This window comes from Platalea leucorodia (assembly GCF_965183815.1).
Source record: "Platalea leucorodia genome assembly, chromosome: W".
Taxonomy (NCBI): domain Eukaryota; kingdom Metazoa; phylum Chordata; class Aves; order Pelecaniformes; family Threskiornithidae; genus Platalea; species Platalea leucorodia.
Window position 1 is genome coordinate 43,995,359 of NC_138859.1, and position 23,757 is coordinate 44,019,115.

General features: G+C 46.4%; 2 protein-coding genes across 2 annotated transcripts in view; one reads left to right on the forward strand and one right to left on the reverse strand.

The window, feature by feature from the left end:
• Nucleotides 1-1,913: 1,913 nt before the first annotated feature.
• Nucleotides 1,914-21,332, reverse strand: LOC309601835 (cilia- and flagella-associated protein 53-like; the record flags this gene model as incomplete). The annotated part of the gene is made up of 8 exons (XM_082335010.1): nucleotides 1,914-2,151; nucleotides 3,589-3,691; nucleotides 4,197-4,413; nucleotides 5,502-5,720; nucleotides 10,248-10,551; nucleotides 17,707-17,880; nucleotides 20,479-20,708; nucleotides 21,270-21,332. The coding sequence occupies 8 exons, from the start codon at nucleotides 21,330-21,332 to the stop codon at nucleotides 1,914-1,916; spliced, it is 1,548 nt and encodes a 515-aa protein (XP_082191136.1).
• Nucleotides 21,333-21,512: 180 nt separating this feature from the next.
• Nucleotides 21,513-23,757, forward strand: part of LOC309601672 (tetraspanin-36-like) — a 30,725-nt gene continuing 28,480 nt past the window's right edge. Inside the window, exon 1 of the mRNA XM_082334839.1 lies at nucleotides 21,513-21,730. The gene's annotated coding sequence lies outside the window, so the exon portion shown is untranslated. The remainder of the gene's footprint in view (nucleotides 21,731-23,757) is intronic.

Consider the following 23,757-nt stretch of genomic DNA (forward strand, 5'->3'; position numbering starts at 1 on the left):
TGCAAAATAGGAGGAGCGGCTCTGAAGTCCTCTGTGTGGCTTTGGAGACGGCTGCTGAAAAGCGCTGCGTGAGGGCTAGACGTCACGACTACCAACCCGCCTCGCCTGGTTTGCAACGTTTCCTTTCTCGATGACTGTAGGAGACAGACCCTGTTTGGATACAAGTGATTCAAAGAACACGACACGAAGAGGCTCCGCTCTGCTCCGTCTGGATGGTGTGAACTTGTCCCTCTTCCATCGGCTGTCTCAGGAAGCTGCTCTCGGAGAAGTTTTGTCCGTTAAGCAAGGATAAAACCCCACCACACTCGGTGCTGTGCTCCTCAGCAGGGCAACACCTTCGGGCCAGGTTCTTCTGCCATTTACACCCGTAATTAGCTGGGTTGCTCTGCTAAGATCACTGATACTGTTTCAGATTAATATTTCTCTACCCGGCCTTTTGCAAACAGCTGCACGGCTTTCTCCACAGACAAAAAGCGTTTGTCAACTTGGCGTCTGCTTTAAACCTAGAAGATGAGGCGACCGTGCAGGCAGTTTATTCCCGATTCGCTCCAAGAGGCCTGGGAGCTGGGACTCCTGGGCTCCGATCCCAGCCATTTATCAGCTTCTCTGTGCGTCCGTTCATGCTCCCACACAACAAAAAAAACGCAGGAGTCCTGGTACTCGCCAGCAGGGAGCCAAACACTGAAAGGGGAAGGTAGGGAGGAGGAGGAAGGTAGAGAAAGTGCTTAGTGAGGGATGGAAGTTGGAGAAGAAAAGCGTGGAAAAGCAAGGGGTGGAGGAATGATGGTAGAAGCTGAAAAGCTGAAGGAGGAAAGAGAAACATCGGCAGAGAAGCAGCAGCAAAGGCGCAGATGGAAAAACGTTAAGGAAGAAGATAAAACATTTCTGAATGCTGCAATGTCTATGAGCAAGAAAGGATATGAGGTTGTAAATGGATTCTTCACTTCCTTCCTCTTAAAACCACAGAGGAAAAACTAATGAAATACATTCCAGGGAGCTGGTCGAGGTCAATGCCACAGGGAGAAGCTGGATTGCTCCCGCCTGTCCTCCTTGTGTCACCCGTTGCTCCTCCTGCCTATAGGGCAATCTGGCTGTTAACATGGGGAGCTGAGGGAGCGGTGAGGAGGTGTCCCCTCTCCCCACTGCCAAAACCCTTCCGACACCTTCCTATTGACATCTGGCTGCTTTTGGTGTTGCTCTGTCTTCAAATATTGTTGGTGCTCCACCCCCTCACCATTCCGTGAGTTCGGACTCTGGCATTGGTGGCAAGCCAAGGCAGTCCAAAGAGGCAGGGTTGCCATCAAAATGATAAATAACAACCCTTTTTGCAAGAAAAGGATGACTTCAGTCCTGCGCAATTAAATCACTCCAAGCAGAGGTCTCGCAGGACTCCGATATTCCCCAGATCATTCAATAGCAATCACAATACATGCAGAGCGATATCAGCTCTTTACTAGCTAGCCCATAGTAAAATAGATTCATAGTTTTATATTTAACAAGGAAAACGAAGATGAGGCACCAAGTATTTTTCGTCTAAATACAAAAAAGGTTTTGCAAATATTTGCAGTTTGAAAGGCATTTTAATAAAAGTTTGCTGAAACTCTTCTACAAAGTTTTCTTTGTGCAGATTTTAAAGAATGCCTGCATATCATTCACATCATAATATATTACTATACTGCAGAGGACACACGGTATTCTTGTATTAAAATGTCAAACACTTTGATTTGGATCAGTCATTTTGTCAAAGAAAATCCAATAGGGAAAAAAATAACCTTTAAAAATACCACGTTTCTTGTATTTGCCAGTTAAATATTTTGAGCATCACAGCGGAGAGGGGTCCGCTAACTCAAGTCAGTTATAAACACCCATAGAAAAATGGTTTTTAAGGCAACCAAGTGAGCTAAAAAAAATCATCATAGATGGTCTTCTTGAGAGTTAGACATTAGTTTTCTTCTCAAAGGGTGGGTCTTTGCTAGTTTCTCACAAGGCCTTGCTAGAATGTCCTGTACCCTTTCTTGGTAAGCTCTCTCTGCTGCTAGACCTGATTCGTATTCTCGCCGCTTCTCTTCTTCCTCAGCATCACGGGCCTGTTGTCGATAAGCAATTTGAGCCCTGAGTTGCTCTTGGTATTCTTTTGCTTCCTTTACTTTTCTGGAAAGGACATATGAATAGCTTATTTATGAAGTATGGGTAACAAAAATAAACAACTTGATTATTATTTAATCTGTTAGCATTCAACCTTAGACCAAAGAACCATTCAAAACTCTTTTTAGGGGTTGAGAAGAACTACCACTCCATTAACCAAATGCTACGTGCTAACCTTATGTTCTTCAGAGAAAGAACTGCATTTTGTTGTATGTTATAAAGGAGATTGCAAATCAGTGCTTAACAAAAAGAGCAAGGATGACCCCTGGTAATCAGCACGCCTTCCCTGCCCCTGACGGTGACAGTGAGAGGACAGAGAATGAGTGTGTCGGGTCTCAGCCCTTTGCTAGCTCGGGCTCATTGCTGCAGCAGCCTTACACCCCATCTCCACTCCCTCATTCGGAAAATAACAAGTTACTGCCAACGGGGAAGGCAGGGCGCAGGCTCCCGCCGCGGCGTTGTACTAATATTCTAGGAAATGGCTGTCAGAAGAAATCATTCTTCCATTCTACTTCAAGGCTCACGTATTATTTTCGCTACCCTCTGGAGCAGCAGTGGAAGCCTGCCTACATGCTGAGGCACACCGACACGTAAAATGCCAACGGTCTAGTCAAGACTTGTGCGCTAACGCAACACAGCCAAACCACGCAGCGCGTACTGACGCCACGGAATGCCATCTTTGCTAAGTGAAGCATAGCCCAAATGAAGCCCAGCGTGTTTCCCTCAGAAGGGTGAGATTTCTGCCACATCCAGGAGATCGTTACCAGTAAAACCGTTGGAGAACACAACAGATACTCGGTTACCTCCCACGGACAAGCGTGGAGAAAGGACGGGAGTACAAAACGGAAACGAAGCGAAATAAAGCCCTTTGCCCTAGGCTTCGCATGACACCCAGAGGAACGTTTCAGCTACTGCGTATAACTAAATTCTCACCCTGAGGAACCGTACGGTAAGCAGAAGCCCGTGCAGCTGGGTTACGTGCAGTAGTCTGGTATTTTGGTGGCTGACTGTCTGATGGTTTAAGGGATGTGTGTGGGTGGAGTTTAGCAACGAGCCTGAACACACGGGTTCACCTAGGTAAGTAACCAACTATCCTTTCATTAACCCTCCTCCCCAAACCTCTGCCACTCCTAATAACAGCTCGGAGTATGAGGGGATGTATTTAATAAACATGATGGGTGTACGTCACATGATGGTCCAAAAAGACCAAAACAAGGATATGTAACGAAACACCATTATTTGTATGATGAGGTCAGAATTAGTGATTTAATACCAATTGCAATATCACAGGGCTGCTATTGAGCAGTTTGGAGCAGAGGCTCTCTGAACAGAAGAAAGCCCACCCAGTGCTCTTCGAGTTACCTGAAAAGGAGAATTAGCCTACTCACAAGTTTAAAAGATTGATCTGCAATGAAATGAATCAATGGCATAAAAGAAAAATACCTCGCATATTTTTCTTCTTCTGTATGCTTGAGTTCTGTGATTGCTTCAGCTAATAACTTCCTCTCTTGAACAAGTTCTTCCTGTTCCTTTGCATTTCTCTGCACTGCAAAAAATAAATAAATAAATAAATACTTTTAGAAGGGAACAGCACTGCTAAGCTTGAAGGGACAGCGAGACTGTATTCAAGCCAAGTAGCCTAAATAGCAAGCCTGAGTTTTGTTGCTTCTGAAGAGGTACACAAACAACGGCAAGCGTATTCTCAGCTTATTTGTTTTGCCATCCACTCAGAATAGAAAAAGATTTCACATTCAGAACTTCATAATAATAATAATAATATAATTAATAATAATGATCGCTTGCTCATGCAATCCTTACTTTACTAGGCTTTGCTCTGGTGATGGGAAATGAGCATAAGGAATGCCTGTAGGAGTAAAGCTTCAGAAGCGGATTCAGAGACAGTGGCATTGGTGTCCACTCAACCGTGCAGCCTGGGCGTGCTGGGCCAGACGATCTTCCCAAAAGCAGCGTGTTTTACTCCCTCTGCCTTTGCCAAGACTTGCATTCATGCGGCAGGTTTGGTGCACAGACAGCGAGCTGTTATTACTTACACTTCTCCTCGAGCTGCAGTTGTCTTTCATCCAGGACATCTTTCAGTAGCTGCTTCCTAGCCTCCTTCTCTAATCGCGTTTGCTCAGCCTTCTTGGCCCAAACCTTCGCCATCTCTTCTTTGAGGAGCTTGTCCACTTCTTTTTCTCGCTGTTTCTCCTCCTCCAGCTGCTGAGCCAGGTGTGCCAGGTAAGTCTGTTGCTCCTTGAGCAGCTCTTGCTGCAAACACAGAGACAGTTGCAGATCTGAGTAAAAGAGTTCAAAAAAGCCTTTCCAAACACGAAGAGAAGCGGTGATTTGCGGACAATGTGAGAACTGGGAACTTAGAGCTCCATCCCAAACCCTGTTTTGGGAAAAAGCTGTGCAGAATCTTCTTCCTGCCCAGTCTCCAGTGCCTGGACAACAGCGTAAGAGCAGAACAAATGTAGAGTTGTCCCTTCCCCCATAGCAGCTCAGCTGCCTGCAGCACAGACATTTTACAAAGACTTTCCACAGCTGACCAAGCTACTTCACCCTCACCTGCATGAGAAGCCTTGGGACCTATAAATATAATAATAAAAAATAATAAATGTCACCTCCTCTCATTTTGTGCCAAGGTCTAACAGTGAGTTTATACAACTTTCCTAACCTACTTGAGCTTCTAAATACCCTGAGCAGAGTAATGAAAGCAGCTCCCTGCTGTCTTAAAGTTACCTTGAGACTCATTTTCACCCTGAAGTTGGTGACAATCTGCTTGTTTTAAATTTAGGAAGTGACAGACACATCCATGGTTTCATGGCATCTCCAAGATATTTAACGTGAGCTTTTGCATCTATATATCCAGCTACTGAAGATTTAAAAACGTTTCTTACTATTAATGAATTAGAATAAGTTAAATATTTACTTTCCTCTGCAGTTACAAATATATATTAAATCAGGTCCACGAAACAACAAATAGTTTTCTAACCACCGTTACATCCATGCAGTGTAAAGATGAAAAAGCTCAGGTGATTTATACACAATGGAATCCGCAGAGAGAGACAAGATGCCAGGGTTTCCTGAGAGCCCCCTTCTTTTGTCTAGCCTGGCTGCTTGCAAAGCATGCTTTAAAGTACTCACTGTGGTTTTAACAGTTAATGGGCTTCTTCAGAGAGGTAGAGCCCCGGCAGGAGGAGAAGCAACAGGCTATGCAACAAAAGAATCAACTTGTTCAGAGAAAAGGGCTTGTGTCTGATCTCATTTATACTGTGCAGGTCACTAAGGGCCACAAAATTAGCCTCAATGAGGTATTGCCCCACAACTTCACAGTGAACACCTCTAGCCCTTACTTTTCTTTTTGTTTTCTCCTCAGTGTCTTCCTGGGGTTCCTGAAGAGATTTTTCCAAGATCTTCATCTCTAGGGCAAGTTCACTTTGTTTTTCTTCATTAAGACGATTCTTCTTCTCCTGTGCTGCGCTGAGCAATGTATCCCTGCATTCCTTCTGTTTCTGTAGTTTCTCCATCTGAAGTTGTTCCTTTTCTAGCTTAAGCAGTTGCTGCTCTTCTTCCTACGACAGTAAAAAGAGCCAGCTTGTAAAATCATGGCGTAACTTCAAACTAAGTGATGGCTAGAATTAGTTTAATTGGAACACTGAAGAGCAAAGGTAAATATTCTTGCTGACATTAGAGAATTAGTGTCATCCATTAGACCTGTTAAAGCATGAACATTTTAGCATATCATTCGTTAGAATTCCGGATTTTTCTCTTTAATTATCACATGCACTTCAATACCGAAACACCAGAATGCCTGATGTACTCCAGATATTTCAAGCGGAGAGACAGAGTCGTGTCTTTAGAGAAATCGGTTATCATTGCAGCACGTATGATCTCTATCCAAGTCTTCACATGCAGCCACAACCACTAACCGATACGAGAGCCACGTGTTCCTCCTGTTTCTGCGTAGATTATCTGCCCTGTGTCTGTGCTGGATGTTCAGAGCGCTGCATCTCTAGTGGACATAAGGTTGCACAAAGTAATTGTATCCTTATATTCTGATGGGCAGTTACTGAATTTCCACGGCTTCAAACCATTCCACTTTATATTGGAAAGAAAGGGAAAATGGACACTAAAGTTGAGTTCTTAAGAAAGAAACAATGAAAAAATAGCAAACATAGATCAAGATGTATATTCAAGATTATTTAGCCAAAAGAAAAAAAATGCCCAAAGCAGCATCAATAAAGTGACTTAGGATAATTCCTGAGCATCCTGAATTTGAATAAGTTTACAAGCAATCATAGTCATAAAACAGTATGTGGCCATCATTAGCTTATCTACAGAAACAATGCCTCAGCTGTCTTAGAGTCATAGATTAGAATCATAGAATCGTTAAGGTTGGAAAAGACCCTTAAGATCATCGAGTCCGACCGTTAACCCAGCACTGCCAAGCCCACCACTCAACCATGTCCTCAAGCACCAGGTCTGCCCGTCTTTTAAATCCCCCCAGGGATGGGGACTCAGCCCCTGCCCTGGGCAGCCTGGGCCAGGCCCTGACAGCCCTTTGGGGGAAGAAGTTTTTCCCAATACCCAACCCAACCCTGCCCTGGCGCAGCTTGAGGCCGTTCCCTCTCGTCCCATCGCTTGTTCCTGGGGAGCAGAGACCGACCCCCCCGGCTCCAGCCTCCTTTCAGGCCGTTGCAGAGAGCGATGAGGGCTCCCCTCAGCCTCCTCTTCTCCAGGCTGAGCCCCCCCAGCTCCCCCAGCCGCTCCTCCCCAGCCTTGTGCTCCAGCCCCTGCCCCAGCCTCGCTGCCCTGCTCTGGCCACGCTCCAGCCCCTCCATGGCCGCCTTGGGGTGCGGGGCCCAGCGCTGAGCACAGCATTCGAGGGGCGGCCTCACCAGTGCCCAGCGCAGGGGCACCATCCCCTCCCTGCTCCTGCTGGCCACACCGTTCCTGATACAAGCCAGGGTGCCACTGGCCCCCTTGGCCACCTGGGCACCCTGCTGGCTCATGTCCAGCGGCTGTCGACCAGCACCCCCAGGCCCTTTCCCGCCGGGCAGCTCCCAGCCGCTCCTCCCCACGCCTGCAGCGGTGCCTGGGGTTGCTGTGCCCCCAGGGCAGGACCCGGCCCTGAGCCTTGCTGACCCTCACCCCGGGGCCTGGGCCCATCGACCCGGCCTGGCCAGGGCCCTCTGCAGGGCCTCCTGCCCCCCAGCAGATCGACACTTCCACCCAGCTTGGTGTCATCTGCAAACTGACTGAGGGTGCCCTCCATCCCCTCATCCAGATCATCGATGAAGCTATTGAACAGGACCGGCCCCAACCCTGAGCCCTGGGGAACACCACTGGTGACCGGCCGCCAACTGGATTTAACTCCATTCACCACAACTCTTTGGGCCCGGCCATCCAGCCAGTTTTTTACCCAGCGAACCGTACGCCCATCCAAGGCACGAGCAGCCAGTTTCTCCAGGAGAATGCTGTGGGAAACCATGTAGGAGGCTTTGAAGCTACACAGTTTTTTCTTAACCTGTTTTTAAATTAAATGTCTCTTTTGTAATGTCAATAAATATTCTAACATGAATTAGCAGGTTTGCCATAAACAACCTGTCTAATCTTCCCCATACGGAAGTACAAACTGCACCTCCTAAGGAACATAACTTGTTACGCTGGACATAAAGCACCCACGGACTCCTCCAGTGTTTCAAAGCCAAAGCTGACTTTGCTGTCTTCCTGAACCGCCAAATTCACTTTCAGAAGCTGGTAAAACAGCTTTGAAACTCAGTATATATTATTTGAACCAGTAAGTAATTAAAAAAAGAAAAAAAAAAAAACACAAAAACCCAAACCTTCGAACAATGAAGAAGGAAAGAAGGTGAAAATAGTTAGCAGTCTACTGGGCAAGCTGGCACATGTCTTCGGCTGAATTCTGACGTCAGTGAAGTCGTATGAGAGCAGCCGAGGATGGGATCCATGGTGCTTACTCTGTGAAAGTTTATACGATGGGGTAACACAACATTGCAAATGTACAAAGAAATTGTTACCAGCCATCCACCTGCAAGCCGGGACCAAAGTGCTATGGCAGAAACTCGTCTCGCACTTGCGAGACTACAGCCAGAATAACGTGATTTCCGTCACCTCAAGGTATCACAATTCTTTAAGGGAGAGAAAAAACAGAGGGGGAGGAAGGCAGCCAGTGTAGGTAACAGCTAACGAAAAAGCTACTGCAAAAGTTGCTGTCTCTTTTCTCATCCAGCCCGAGGTATCTTGATGCACACATATGGTCTATCGCTTCCCTAAATCATCTATTTCCATTGCAACAACCGGAAGAAACCATTATACACAGAGACGCTTAGCTGTCCATAGCGTGTCCTTCGCCCAGATGAAGCCCCTGATCATTATAGGCTGCTCTGGACCCAAAAAACCTGTAATGTGGCCATCTGTCACATCCCTCTTCTGCTGAAAAAGGATTACATCCTTATTCAATACAGAAACTCTCCTTTATGGACCCTTTGAAGAAAGCTTTTTTTCCAGAGACTAAACCACTTTACCAGAAATTTATCTCCTTGACGGAGCCCGAGGCAGCTGTCTCCAGGGGAAGCTACAAAGTCTTCTATTCTAATAGCATTTTTCTGAAAAGGCCAGTTAAGTAGAAGTGTTCTTTGCCTGGGAGGTTTGGCAGTGCCTTAAAAGTTGTTACAAGAAAATAATTTTATTCTGCATGTTTTTAAATAAGTGAAATGTTACAGTCTAGCTTGGAATAAGGATTCCACTGTCTTACAGCCAGGATTTTCAGAGCTTTAGATTCATTATTGTCATTATTTTTAAGAAGTAGTGGACTATATATCTTGCCAACATCAGCTTCCAGTGCCTAACAGGGTACCCTGCGCGATCATTCAATCGCTACGTGTAAATAGCTGCAAAATGAAGACCGAGTCTGAACTAAATAGTCTCCCATAACTCACAAAGTCAACGCAGAATACTGTGAACTAGCAAGCCCCACTAAAGCCAGCGCACCTACAGCAAGCCTAGACTGGGGAGAGATGAGGAAAAAAAAAAAAGAGGGTAGCGGCCAAACAGTTGGGCCAAGGTAGCCAAATGCCTCCCGCGATGTGACGCCCAACAGCACTAATAGGTGAGAGAGCTTAGGCGCCGCTTGCTAATTTGTTAAGAAAAAAAAAAAGAATGTAGATTCTGAAATTTAGTCAGCTGGGGCATAAGCGGTTGGGATTTTTCATAGAAATGTGTCTCCTCCTGTATGTGTCAGGGTCCTGAGTGCACCAACAGGCTCTGCAACCTCCCCGCAGGAGCCTTGGATCACAGAGCTGGGAAAGAGCGGCATGAGAAAGGGCTGAGAGGAGTCGCTCGGGAGCTGCCGTTAGGCTCAGTCTGTCGCCTGTGGTGCCTACGTGAGCTACGTTGCAGGTACGCCTGTGCCTGAGGTCGATCCTGATCCAGACCTGCTGACTTGACTTGCTGGCTTCATCGTGGACTTCATCGCTACAGACCTGCCTGCGGTTTGGACTGTTAGATGACCCCGGTTACTGTCAGCAGACCTGCTCTGCTCCGTTCTTTTGCGTACTGTGGGCCTCCTTTTGGGAAGGACAGCGTACCGTCCTGCCCTGCTGTCACCTTTGGCTCCTGGCTCACCTTCTCTTCTGGGAGCAGCACGCCCTTGCTGCTTCCTCCCAGTGCGCTTACCGTGATGATTAAACGTATGCATCACGGTTTGAGATCTGACGTTACGCATTACAGCTGGGACACGAGACTCTCTAGCTATCCCGCCGGAAACTGGAAATCGGAAAATTGCAAAGATGCCTGGCAAAAGCTTCAAAACATTTCCGTTTCCCACAAAGGCACTGAGGGGCTTCGAATGCCAAAATCCCTTACAACGCTAAGTTTCAAAAGATGTATTTCCCTCTGTAAACAGGAATGCATTTGCCGCAGCTCTGGAAAAGAGGTTTAGTGTAATAGGACAGTCTCAGATACTAATGGAATCGGGGAAGATACAAAAAAGGTATGGATTAATCTAAATGTCTAGTAAGCCTAGCTTTAGGAGGGCCTAATACACAACCCTGAATTGAGAATAATATGGAAATTACCAGCAATCGAGCCTCTTCTTCCTTCAGCCGCTTCGCCTCCTCTCTGTGAGCACTGAGCACCGCTACCTGGGCACTGAGCGCATTCAGGATTTCCCGACTCTGTTCTGCTGATTTCTGCATCTCCGCCGCCTCTCGCTTTTCCTTAGCCAACCTCTCCTCTGTCCAAAGCCCTGCAAACATCTGCTCCTCCTCCTTCTGTTGCTTTTTCAATTCCTCCTTCAGAGCTAGCTGGGCCAGCTGGTCTTCACGCAATTCCTTCTGATGCTTCTTCATCTGCTGTATGCGAAGCTCCTCGCATTGTTCTCTGAAAGGCATCGTGAAAGTTAAAAAAAAGAAAAGTCGCAAAATAATAAGCAAGTCTGGAGGCGTGTGATGGACGGAGGCTCATAACTACTCAGAGGACTACGGCTCAGGATGCCAACTTCCACACCCGGTCTGACACTGACTCCTTGGGAGGCCTAAGGAATCACAGAGAGCCTGATTTGATGGAGATTTTGACCTTAATCAGTTGAAGAGCAGGTCCTATATTTGATTTGTAAAAATATATACACACGTACAATATATAAATATTCATATATGAAAAGTGTATTTTATATATGTAGTTGGAACACGTGCTGTGTGCAGTTTTATATAATTTTTTTTAACATATAAAACACATGCACGCTACGCTTGTTCGAACACGTAGGTTACTCTTTATTCAAATGAAGACTTAGAATAGGTTTACTAGTCACTTGAAAGCTCATTCATATTCAGAAAATACTCTGCAAGCAGAAGTTTAGGTTACGCAGTTGAACAGGAACCACTAGAAACGTATTCATTTTTTTAATCAAGTTTTGTGGGATAATTCAGAAGAGTTGCGATAAGAGTCTGGAGAAGCTAGAAAGTCAAATAAGTAATACAGCTTTCAGTTTTCATTTACTCACTGCAATTGAGTTGCAAATAAGCCGAATATTTATCTTCAGTTGAAGAACCCACAACTATTTAGAGATTCTGCTTTTATTTTTACAAACAAAGCACTATCGAGATGAACATATGCTATCAAACGACGTTTAATTTGAACAATATACAAGCATTCTAATTCTGTTCTATAACCGGGATATAGATTTTCATAAAATCAAAAGGTGAAACTAGCAGACAATGGTGAAGATCTACAGGCGTTGAGGATCCGTAAGCTCTAAGGATGTGTGATAGACACACAGGAATGCTGTGAAGTAAAAAGGTATCTCACAATTTCATGCTGGATGAAACCATCTTCTACAGATTATTGCAATGCTATTTAGGAATTTACAGCAGACATAAGATATCATTGACTGCATCTTAAACCACTGCATGACGGCAGTAGTTACCTGTGCAATGTGAAATACTTTATACAACGTTTAGCGGACAATCCTGTGTAGCAAAAATATTAAATATTCATCAAGCAGCTATCTCATAGTACTATCATTTTCCACGATAGTTATTTAATTTTCATAACTACGGCAATGAAACAAAATATGAATGAATCCCATTGCCTAAGATTTTTTTTTTTTCTTTAAACTTAAAAGCAAAATTGAGTTTGCCAACACTAAACAAAGATACTTGGTGGTTTGCTTTTTCATGCTAAGGATCTGTCTTTGCAAAGCCTTCGCTCTCCCAAATGATTCCTAAGTCCAATAGCTGCTGTCTCCATCTAAACCCACATCAATATTCCCTGACCTGGGTTTTGAGTATAGAATTAATAGGAGCGTTATTCTCTGTCTGGGGCCATGGGTTCACACCTCCACGAAGGCTACAGAAACGACGCAAATTTGGCCTCTCCCTGAGGTCAGCTGCTATATCCGCTCGCCACGAGGCAAACAGGGAAAGAGTTTAGCAACACAGGATGCGACTGGTGCTCTATAACTCATTTCTGCCCTAAAACTAGTAAGATTATGCTCTCGAATAATGGTTTCTTTACTTGACACTGCTCCTTCGTCACCTCCCGCTCACCTCCTGCTAACAAGCGCAGAATGAGCGCAGCTCCTGGTATCGTTAATATGCGGCTGAGGCAACTACCAGCGTGTAATAATTATGTGTTGGCTTAGAAGATCTGCCAAAGCTTTACCAATAAAACTCCACGCTAAGCCAGCCTAATAAAAATTACTTAGAGCTTATAAACCGCAAAGAGCGTTTCCCAGAATAGCCCTCCTCCAGTTCAGAACCGGCTGAACAAGCTGACAGACAGAAAAAGCGACAGTGCCGAAAGCCCGCCTGACCCTGTTCTCGGTGCCACAGCGAGAGCCGTCCAACCAGTCACACGTACAGTGGAGCGGTACAAAAATCAGAGCTGTGACTGCGGAGGGGAAAGATCGCTACGCCTCGCTCTCCCTTGGTGCTGCAGGAGTGAGATACAGCCAAAGAACACAACGCTTGACCCGTAATTTCATGCAGAAGCAGAAATCTCGCCACATTTTCTTCCTGTCAGCATTCGCTGTTTGCTGCCTCGCATTTCAGCTGTAAGCTTCTGGGGCCGAGGCCATCTCTGTCCTCATCTTCTATTAGTAAAGCACCTAATGCCGGGGAGGCAGTGGTGAGAGGCGCTAAGCACTATACACAAACGATAAAAGGGACAGCAGTGCCATGAAAACAAAATTCTTATTTTACTTGATATCCAGAAGGCATTTCTAACCTCTTAACTGTTCCTGACTGAGAAGGAACAAGAGTAATCTGCCGAGTCCCCTTTCATCAACATCAAGTCTCCGTAAGATAAAGCCTGCCACACTTAGCACTTTTCTCCCCCGATCCCAGGACACGCCACATCCTCTACCCAAGCGTTGCGCTCTTCCCCGAGAGTTGGGTTTGTGTCCTCTAAAGGAGAAACTGTCCCTGGAACGAGGAACCATCCTCAGCTCCGGTCTTCAGAAGAGAAGGGTGAGGAAATACAGGAACAAAGGAGCAGATTCCAGTGCAGGCTAATGAAAAGGGTAAAAGTAAAATATTTTACTTCCTTGTATGAGACGGGAACCTTCTGCCCGCTCATTCACTGGTCGTCCCAAGAGCGAAAGCAGAGAACAGCACAGCGATGTGCACGCCGTGAGGCACCGCACGCTCCGAGAGGTGCCCCTGCCTTCAAGCAGGTCAACAAACGACTACGGCATTGCCGGTTTTCTTACGTTTCAACATGGAGGTCTATCTTCCAACTCCCGGGTAGGAGTTAGTGGTGATTAAAGACTACGGTACTCATTAGTATTCATGAAAAACATATTTCTCAAATGTTCTGAGGGAAACATGTCATTATTAAGATTTGAAATCTTACACTATTAGAAATAACTGTAATACCTTAACACAATGGGTTCAAAGTTCTCTCAGCAGTGAAGGAATAAAGAATTAGTTATTCTTTTCCATGATTATAAACTAATCTGAATTTAATTGAATTCTCAGAGGGGAAGAGAAGTTAAATAAAAGTTCAGCATGGTTCGAATTTTAATATAAAATAACCCTCTAATTGCTTGATTTCATCAAAATAATTCCTTCAAAGCAGCTTTTACCGCAACCTATAAACATCTGCTCCCCCAGATGGCTGTTTTTCTTCCTCGCTTTGCTATCCTAAGCTTCTTAACATTAAAATTGTGCCTGTACGTAGCCACTTCCCAAAGACAGAAACTGCATTTATTCCCCCCGTCCCCCAGTTATTTATTCATTTTATGGCTGCAGTACAGAGTTGCTGTGATGATAACATTCTCGGTATGGATGCTTCTGATGGTATCACAAGAAAGAGGATGTAAGATGTTTTATGCAAATTTTAAGACATTGCCATTTGCTTTCAAGATACCAATGACGAACATGCCCTCGGGCTACAACTGGCTGAATATCTTTTCATACAAGTTGTAGCCCTTCATGAAAATGAATTCCAGCGGGACTCCGGTGGTCCAAGGACTGTGCCCTCTGTCACCTTGTGATAAAGGATTTTTCCTGGCTAAGATCACTACTGAGAAGCTGTTAAATCTGTACCCTCGGGCTACAGCTCCAAAAGAGCCTATGGCATCCTGGCTCGTATCAGGAACGGTGTGGCCAGCAGGAGCAGGGAGGGGATGGTGCCCCTGCGCTGGGCACTGGTGAGGCCGCCCCTCGAATGCTGTGCTCAGCGCTGGGCCCCGCACCCCAAGGCGGCCATGGAGGGGCTGGAGCGTGGCCAGAGCAGGGCAGCGAGGCTGGGGCAGGGGCTGGAGCACAAGGCTGGGGAGGAGCGGCTGGGGGAGCTGGGGGGGCTCAGCCTGGAGAAGAGGAGGCTGAGGGGAGCCCTCATCGCTCTCTGCAACGGCCTGAAAGGAGGCTGGAGCCGGGGGGGTCGGTCTCTGCTCCCCAGGAACAAGCGATGGGACGAGAGGGAACGGCCTCAAGCTGCGCCAGGGCAGGTTTGGGTTGGGTATTAGGAAAAACTTCTTCCCCCAAATGGCTGTCAGGCCCTGGCCCAGGCTGCCCAGGGCAGGGGCTGAGTCCCCATCCCTGGAGGTATTTAAAAGACGGGCAGATGTGGTGCTCGAGGACATGGTTGAGTGGTGGGCTTGGCAGTGCTGGGTTAACGGTTGGACTCGATGATCTTAAGGGTCTTTTCCAACCTTAACGATTCTATGATTCTAAGAGCTGCCTTGTAGTACTCTGGAATGATGTACTGGAGCGCTGTACGCTATAGGTGCTCCTATACCTCAGGTTTGAGAATCTATAGCTGCAAAAGAGTGGAGCACCTTGCTTAAAGTTAGAAGAAATATAAAGAAGGCTGTATTAGGTTTCAGAAAGACATTCAAAGCAGTTATAAATTTGCAGGCAAAGGGAAACAGAAAATCATGTGTATATCCACCCGTTACTGAAACGACCTCCCAGGGCTCCTCTGGCTGTGCCCTAGAGCAGCGGTCTCCAAAGCAGGGTGTGCAAGACAATCCATTGGGGTGCGAGAAGAAAATATGTTTTGTACCATTAATAAATAACATTAAAAATAAAAATAGTGTTTATTTCATCTTTTCCTCACCCTCTTTTAACTTCTATTTTTGCCTATGTTTTATAATGTACAGTAGTACAAGTATATAATTTATAAATAAGTAAACATCCTTGGGGTGAGCGCTAAAAAATTTTTAATGATGGGGTGTGCAATCAAAAAGGTTTGGAGATCGCTGCCCTAGAGGACAGGTTGTGGCACAATTACAGATTTCTGGTTGTGGATCTTTAGTAAGTGTTGGTTTCCTGAAGAGCAAAGCCTCCTCCCAGATCTCTGCATGGACCAGGATGGTTTAGGAGGAAGAGTAACAGCTAACGGTGGGGGGAAAAAAACCAGATTTGGGGCTACTTAAAGATGAGAAATACATGCAGATTCAGATATGAGAAGTTACTAATCTAATCAGAATTGATCACCACAGTAGAGACTCCCTTTCTCACTGGAAAAGGGCAGAGAAGGCTTTAAAATATTACTAAGCATATACATGAAGAAAGGTATCTGTCTTTCAAAGGAGAGATCAACAGACAAGGTGAACTCTGGTCAGCTGGTGTTATTAAAGTTCTTGTTTTTTACAGGGACCTTAATTTAAAAGTAGAAAGAGACCGAGCTAGAGGAACGGGGGAAGAACTGACCATGGAAATGTATTTCCATTACATCAGGACACTTAAAGAGAAGGACTCTGTGCGCTGTAGGATGAAGATTCATTTGCAAAGATACTCAAAGACTGCCGCTCACAACAGCTGTGAAGAAAGAGGATTTCACTGCCTCTAAATCCTCTGAAAAACTGCAGCCAGCAGAACGCCACCAGCAAAGCTCCAGCAACACTTTTTAATGGGAGACTATGCGGTATGAATATTGCCTAGATCCAAGAGCAGACTGGGAAATGTAGAAGGATGATGGGAATGATCCCATGAAATGAGTGAAGCAGAGATCAATAGGGTGGTACTGGGAAGAAAGAGGACCTGAGACATTAAGACAGGCAACGGCGGCATGAAAGTCCAAGTACGTATCACCAGATGATGAGATTCACTGGTGGGATTCATTTTGCAATTAAAATATCTAAAATTAGGCATCTAAACAGGAATCTACGTGTGAGCTAAATTCCCATTCTAACCAATGGGAATCCAGTCAATGCAGTCAGTGGAGGCTAGGGTGCAGTTCAACTGGCAGACCAGTATATGCCTACTCTAGGACGACATTAGGTTCCTTTAAGTGTCCTGATCTCAATGAAGATCTGCTGAGTAGAACATGATTCCGTATTCCCAATAAATATAAAGATACCAACACTTAAGACACCTACCTTTAGGTGTCTAAATCGCAAGCTGGATCCCTTTTCCTTGGTACGTAAGCCAAGCCTCAAGTACAAAATAAGAGGCACTCCAGCAGTATCTCCTCTAAACAGCTTTAAAGATTAATTTCAACCACTTTGTATGATGGGTAGAGAGCAAACTAGGAACTGTAAATTGCGAGGGCCATATTTTAACGTCAGCATGTGAATTTAGAAGTGCATACGCTGCCTTACCACCTGTCTCAGTCAATAAACCAACATTTATCTGTGAAATTAGTTAATTAGAGTTTATGCACTCGTGACAGCAAGTGTTGATTTTTATCCCCAGCCTCTAGCACACTGAGAAGCAGGTGTTGTGGATTTCCACAGCACTGTGGGAGACTGGGAAGAGACACTTCAAATGATTACAATTGAATTACATTAATATTATTTTCATCCCTTCCTCAGAAAACCAAATTTCCAAGAACTGAGCAAGTCAGATTTCATGCCAAGGCCTCAGGGCCTGATAAACACCTGCAAATCTTAATGACTTCAAAAGAGGCTGCCAAGCTCAGCAGCCAGGAAGACTTGGCACAGAACTTCAGGTTGCATTAAAACCTTAGCTGGTAGTCTTGAAAAGTATACAATAAATAAAACCACTGTCTTTTTGGACAATCTGAACTTTTCAAGGATCTTGGATGTATTAGCATGATTTAGGCCAAATTAACCTTCCCTGAACCCTTTTCACTCCAATAGTATAAAGCTGAAATAGAACTGTATGCCAGAACAAGGAATTACAAAAGCAGCTGACAGCGCAGGGATGCTCACACAGGACAAGGAGTTTCATACGACACTGGGAAGAATATTTTCATGGTATCTCAACGCTTAAATCGAATAATGGAGACAGTACAGTTCTTTGTACCTGATGCCTTCATCTCTAGCAATGAATATTTTTCTCGCATGCTTTCCTGAGCATTGCAAATTTGGATCCCTGGTTTTTAGAGGCTGCACCCCTTCATCGAAAGTCAGAAAAAGACCAAAAAGACTCGCTCCACCGCATGCAACATAGCCGAGGCCTTTCAACTTCTAGCAAAGCTCATACACCTCTATCCAAACCACCCTAATTTTTTTTTTTGTTTTATCAGTTCAATCACATTCATCTTTCCTTCCTCAGTTTATTATTGTCACCTTCTTGTTAAATTGCCTTTTTGTATTTACTTAACCCAAATTCTATTTTACGATACCTGAATTGCTGCTCTCGCTTTTCAGCCACCAGTTGTTGTCTTTCTTTTTCTCTCTCTTCTCTCAGTAATGTTGCTCGCTTCCTCATTTTCTCTTGTTTCTCCAGTACTGTTTCTTCAAGTGACTCCATCTCAGCCAAGTACCTACTTTCCTCTGCCTCCAGAAGCTCACGAAGCCTGTAATGAAAACATTTAAATAAAAGCTAGAACAATCCTTCTGTTAAACGATAAAGTTCTAGGTTATTTGTTATGAGCGCAAAATGGGTACTGGGCTCCTTTCAACGCTTCTTGCAAATGCCAAAGAAGGGAACATCCAAGAGAACATCAAATTTGAACTCGGGGATCGCTCCTGTTGTGCCCGTGGAGGGGATCTTACAGCACAAGACGAGTGATTCTGGCCTGGCACAATTTAAGCTCCTTATCTTACAAACCCATTTCCAGTGCTGCTTTACAACTTCAGTCCCCCATTAAACAAATTCTTCTAATTTCCAGACTACGTTTGTGACCAGTTGATATCAATTTGATCTTGTACTACTGTTATCCTTCAGCATAATCTCTCCCTGGTATTTACCACCCTTCTCTACGCATCTATAATTGTATCTTCTCTCCAACTACCTTTTGTTATTTTAGCACCACTCCGTAAACCACTTCATCCTGAAAGACCTTTGATGAGAAAATTGTGTCAAATTGGCAATTGTTAAACACCCCGCCATTTACCTCTCTATTAATCCTTGCAGTATGAAACCTGGGGCTAAGGAATCCAGAAACTCGCTAATTCCAGCCCGAATGTAATGGGCTTCTGGGAAATCACTCTCATTTTTACGCAATGGGATGCCCCTGCTACTGCATGAGCAACAGTGCTACGGACTTACGCTGGCGCTGCTGGTGGGAGTTAGAGTGGCAAAGCCAAAGACCTACTAATTCTGGACACTGAATTGCACTCTCTCCACCACGTACTGAGCCCAGTCTCCTTGCAAAGACAGCATGAGGATCTTAAGCAGCTAAATAAGAACAAATCCCACGAAATTCGACAAAAATCCTGCACCTGGGGAGGAATAAGCCCATGCATCGGTGCACGCTGCGGGCTGACTGGCTGGAGAACAGCTCTGCAGAAAGGGACCTGGAGGTCCTGACAGACAAGCTGAACGTAAGCCAGCAATGCACCCTTGCGGCAAAGGCGGCCAACAGCATCTTGGGCTGCTTGAGGAACCTGCCAGCAGGTTGAGGGAGGTGATCCTTCCTCTCAGTGCTGGTGAGGTCTCATCCGGAGCGCCGCGTCCAGTTCTGGGCTCCCCAGCACAAGATACAGACTTAGTGGGGCGAGCCCAGTGAAGGGCCACTAAGATGATTAAGGCACTGGAGCAACTCTCCTAAAAAGGAGAATCTCTCCTAAAGATCTCTCTCTCCTGTGAGATCTGGGACTGTTCAGCCTGGAGAAGAGAAGGCTCAGGGGGATCTTAGCGATGTATATAAACACCTGAAGGGAGGGAAAGCAAAAAAGGGAGACAGCTTCTTCTCAGTAGTGCCCAGTGACATAACAAGAGGCAATGGGCACAAATTAAAACATGTGAAATTCCACCTGAAAACAAGAAAACTTGTTTGTTTTTTTTTTTTTTTTTACTGTGAGGGTCGTCAAATAGTGGAACAGGTTGCCCACAGAGGTTGTGGGATCTCCATGTGTGGAGATAAGCAAAACGTAAATGGACAGGGCAACCTGCTCTAGGTGACTGCTTGATTGGACTAGATTATCTCAGGAGGTTATAGAATCACAGAATCGTTAAGGTTGGAAAAGACCCTTAAGATCATCGAGTCCAACCGTTAACTCAGCACTGCCAAGGCCACCACTAAACCATGTCCCTAAGCACCACATCTCCCCGGCTTTCAAATACCTCCAGGGATGGGGACTCAACCCCTGCCCTGGGCAGCCTGGGCCAGGGCCTGACAGCCCTTTGGGGGAAGAAGTTTTTCCCAATATCCAACCCAAACCTCCCCTGGTGCAGCTTGAGGCCGTTCCCTCTCGTCCTATCGCTTGTTCCTGGGGAGAAGAGACCGTTCCTTCCAACCTCAGTGATTCTGTGCAATTAGTGTAAAATTCCTGTCCTATGAAGACACATCAGACTGCGATACCAAACTGATGACCTTCACAGCTCCAGAGTCACTTAACAGGAACGAGTAACTGAGAAATTAAACCATGTGATTTTTTTCTAAGATCAGCAGAGCACAATTCTGTTCTTTACAAGACAGTAATATGCCTCACCTTTTTGTTTTTGACAGACTTCTGCCAAATTTTTGTTTCTTCAACTGCCTGTGCCGCAAAGTATTACTGGTAGGACCAAACCATTAATGAGGTCGCAACAAAACCCTCAGTACACCCAACAATTAGACCTTCTGACACTTTTATCAACATACTCTTTGTTCTCTTTAAAAATCAAGCAATGCAAGTGCTATAATACTATTTTTATCTTGCATTTGGCAGACAAGGCTCTAAATGCCACCTAAACTGTACTAGTTACTGTGTTTGAATACATATCTCTAGTGATTGGCTTGGTGACTAGTACCAGTACCGAGTACTGTTTGCTCTACATTGCTGCTTGACTGCCAATTAAACACGCCTACGCTTTCTGTTACGATGAATAACGAAGACCAAGCCACAACGCACAGTGTAACGTACAGAGCTGAGCTCAACTGAGCGTTTTCCCCATAATCGCTCCTCTAAACGTACAGTTAAGTTGAAAATAGTAGGGCAGCTATTGGTATTAGCTACTCCTTTGCTACCTCTCTCGTCTCTCATCAGTCCCTGCCAGGTACTCCTGCATCGTCGCATCCACCTTTCTCCGCACAACGCCGTGCAGCCATTTTTGTTCGTTGCGTTGCTGCCACTCATGGACGCTGCGACACTGGTTGTGAAGCTTTAAGAAATCAGTATATTCCAGGAGTTCCTTTTCTTTCTGTCTGCGGGCCGAGACAAAATGTTCACTTGTTTGTTCTTTAGGAGGCTTGGCTCTCTGTAAGAGAAACCGTGTCAGAGAATCATGTAGGTTGGAAAAGACCTTTAAGATCATCGATATGTCAGTGGTGAAAATATAATCAGGTACTCTGGGTTGTTTTTTGGGGTTTTTTTTAGCTGAATTCATGACCAAATAAGTACCTAACACCAAATGATGAGTTCAGGGTAAATCCCAACAAGCCTTGCCTTCACGACACCAGTACAAGAGCATGACATGGCTTCAGGTGCCAGCACTTGCCTGTTGCCCAGGCTATGGTTTACATCTTACCCTATTTAGCTGAGAGGATGGCTGGGGTCTGTTTTACACCAAACAAACGTTCTCACCGCAGGTAACCTCCAGCCGCCTCCCTCTCCCACAGCCCGGAGCCCCTCACACACCGCCGCACCCCACGGCGTGGCCCACGTACCCCCAAAGGAGCGACCTCGCCCCGCACCGCTACAGCCGGACCGGTTCCCCCAGGGACCCGCAGGGACCGGCTCCTCTCGGGGTGCCCGTCCCAAGGACCCCGCACCGCCCGGGAGCGGAGCGGGCTCCACCGGCACCGGGGCGGTCCCTCACCAGCGCCAAGGAGTGCGGGACGGGCCCGGTCACCTCCCGCCGCCACCGCCGCCGGGCCTCCATAGCCGCGGCCTGGTCAGAGAGCGGGGCCGCCTGGACGCGCCGCCCGTTGCTATAGCAACAGCGGCGGAAGTGACCTCATGACGCCGGGGACGCCCCTGAGGAGAAGCCGTCCGACGCAAGCGCAGAAGGGAAGAGGGGGGCGCGGTGGCGGGGCTGGGGGAGGGGGCTGTGATGGCGGCCTGAGGCGGCCCCGGCCCCGGCCCCGGCCCCGGCCCTGGCCCTCGCCCTCCTCGCCCCCGGGCCGCAGGCAGCCGTGTGGGCGCTGGGCTGCGGGGCCGCAGGTCCTCCGAGGGTGACAGAACATCCGTGGCCCCACAGAGCCATGTGCCCCTCCACAGCGTAACGCTACCTCGCTGGGAAGCGCTGGTGACACCTAGTGAGAGCAGAGGCTGGCACAGGTGGGTACGAGAGTGAAAAAGTTTTGAGTTAATAAGAGAATAAAAGAGAAGATGGAGTTTTAATGGCGAGCATGGGTTCCCCGCGCCCGCGGGTTGGCGGTGGCGGTGTGAACCCCACCGCTCCCTGGTCAGGACGGGCAGGCCCTGGGTAGAGGCCTCCCGTGGTACGTGTCCTACCGACCGACGAGCTCCGGAGCTGCCCGGGGCGGAGGAAAATGGGAAAGGCAACATTGGCTGTGGATCAGCGATTGCTTCGAGTTCATTGCCCCCAAAGAAGTCAGAGGATAAAGCTGTTGCTGAAGCTTTGAAGCCCAGGAACACAGATACTGCCAAGAACTTTGCTTTCTTGCAGATAATCAGGACTTGGCTGATAACGAGTTGAAAAAATGATCCAAAGGAGGAAAGGTCAATGTTTAAAGTTGACTGTAAAGCTTGTTCTCCTTCCACTGCAATTTGCAGTGCAATTGCTTCAGGTATCAGTGATGGGATCCTCACCCGATCAAAGCACGCTGTATGATACACAGCATTTACACGCTGGAGTATGTGTTATGCCACCGCGGTAGTGCTTGAACTTGAATCTCAAGTTTATTTCGGTAGAGACTTAACGCTGTCATCCTATCGTGACTTAGTCTTTGAGATGTTTGGGAGAGGGAAACAACTTCACTGCTGGGAACTGTGGCTTTTCCTGCTGAAAACTCTCGTATCTAAGTGTTGGGAGGGCTGAATTTAATAGTTTTGCCTAATATTTTATGGGGCGTTTAATGGGAAATGTTGCCTTAGTCTTAACTTTTACACAAAACCACAGATTCCTTTTATGTATAATAAATAAATATGGACAATATATAAGCGTGCAGCACTTCCATCTGTTTCAAATCTAAAATAAAATGGGGGGCTGTGGATCCTCCAGCCTCCCCGTTAATGTTTTTTGTGAAGTCCCTCCACCAGCTCTGAAAAGATTTCCTCCTGAAAAAGCTGATTTTAGTCCAAAGGCATGACAGATGTTTTGTGACTTTAATGTTAGATGAAAAAACAGATCCCTCTTAAGTTACGTGCCACAGGGGATCCTGGTCGCTGCGTTGTTCTCCAGGGTTTCCTCGCAGGGGGAATATATATATATATAGGATATGTATAGCATATGGCCTGTCCTGGGTTTGCTGGCTTGGATTCTCCTTCCTGAAACCTCTCTCTTAAGGAACAACCAAGGAACTTTCCAGGAGAAAGCCCCGCTTGACACTCAGGTGTCAACAACTGCACAAAAGCCAGAGCCTTAGATGTGGGCTGAGGTTTGAAACCGCTTTAAGCGGAGTGCAGCCGGTCGCATAAAGGGACGGAGTCACCTCTCCTTTCTCTCCCCGTTCGGACAGATCGGCACAAAGATACAGCTCATGTAGCTAAACCCTAGCAACAGGATGATGTGGCTCCTCGGGCTTGATCGGCCTTGGCTCAGCGGCGAGACCGCGAACGTTGGCACGAGGGAAGGACAGCGCCACGCGATGAGTTAAAGCAACTCGACAAACCAGAGCCATTTTTCAAGAGCAAAAATCCGTGGTGGGAAAATGCGGCAAGGACAGTAGGGCCTTTCTGCTCTTCGAGGAAGCGTGAGAAGTTGGTTGATATCAGCTGATGAAAAATTCCCCCTTCTCTTTCTACAAAAGAAACCCTTTACTTCTTCCAGAAGAAAAATTAACTAATTTTAAGGGAACCAAAGTCATCCCCACCCCTCATAAAAGACAAAACTTTTGCTACAGTGGCTGCCTATTCCTTTTGTGTGGGCTTGTGGTGAGCCAGCACTTGGGTGCACCAGGTCCCTTCCTTCTACAGAATCAACAGTCCTTCTCTCCCCTCAGAGGTGCCCTGGGCTTCCCAGGCTGGGCTCTGAGAAGCTGCCAGTTCCTCTCTGGTTCTGAATTCCCCCCGGGGTTTCCTCAGCGGTCACGCTCCAGACCGTTTCAGGTTCCTCTGGTCATGCTCCCTTCTAAGCCTTCCTGCCAGTGCCTTCAGCCAGTCTTCAAAATACTTGCTTAGGG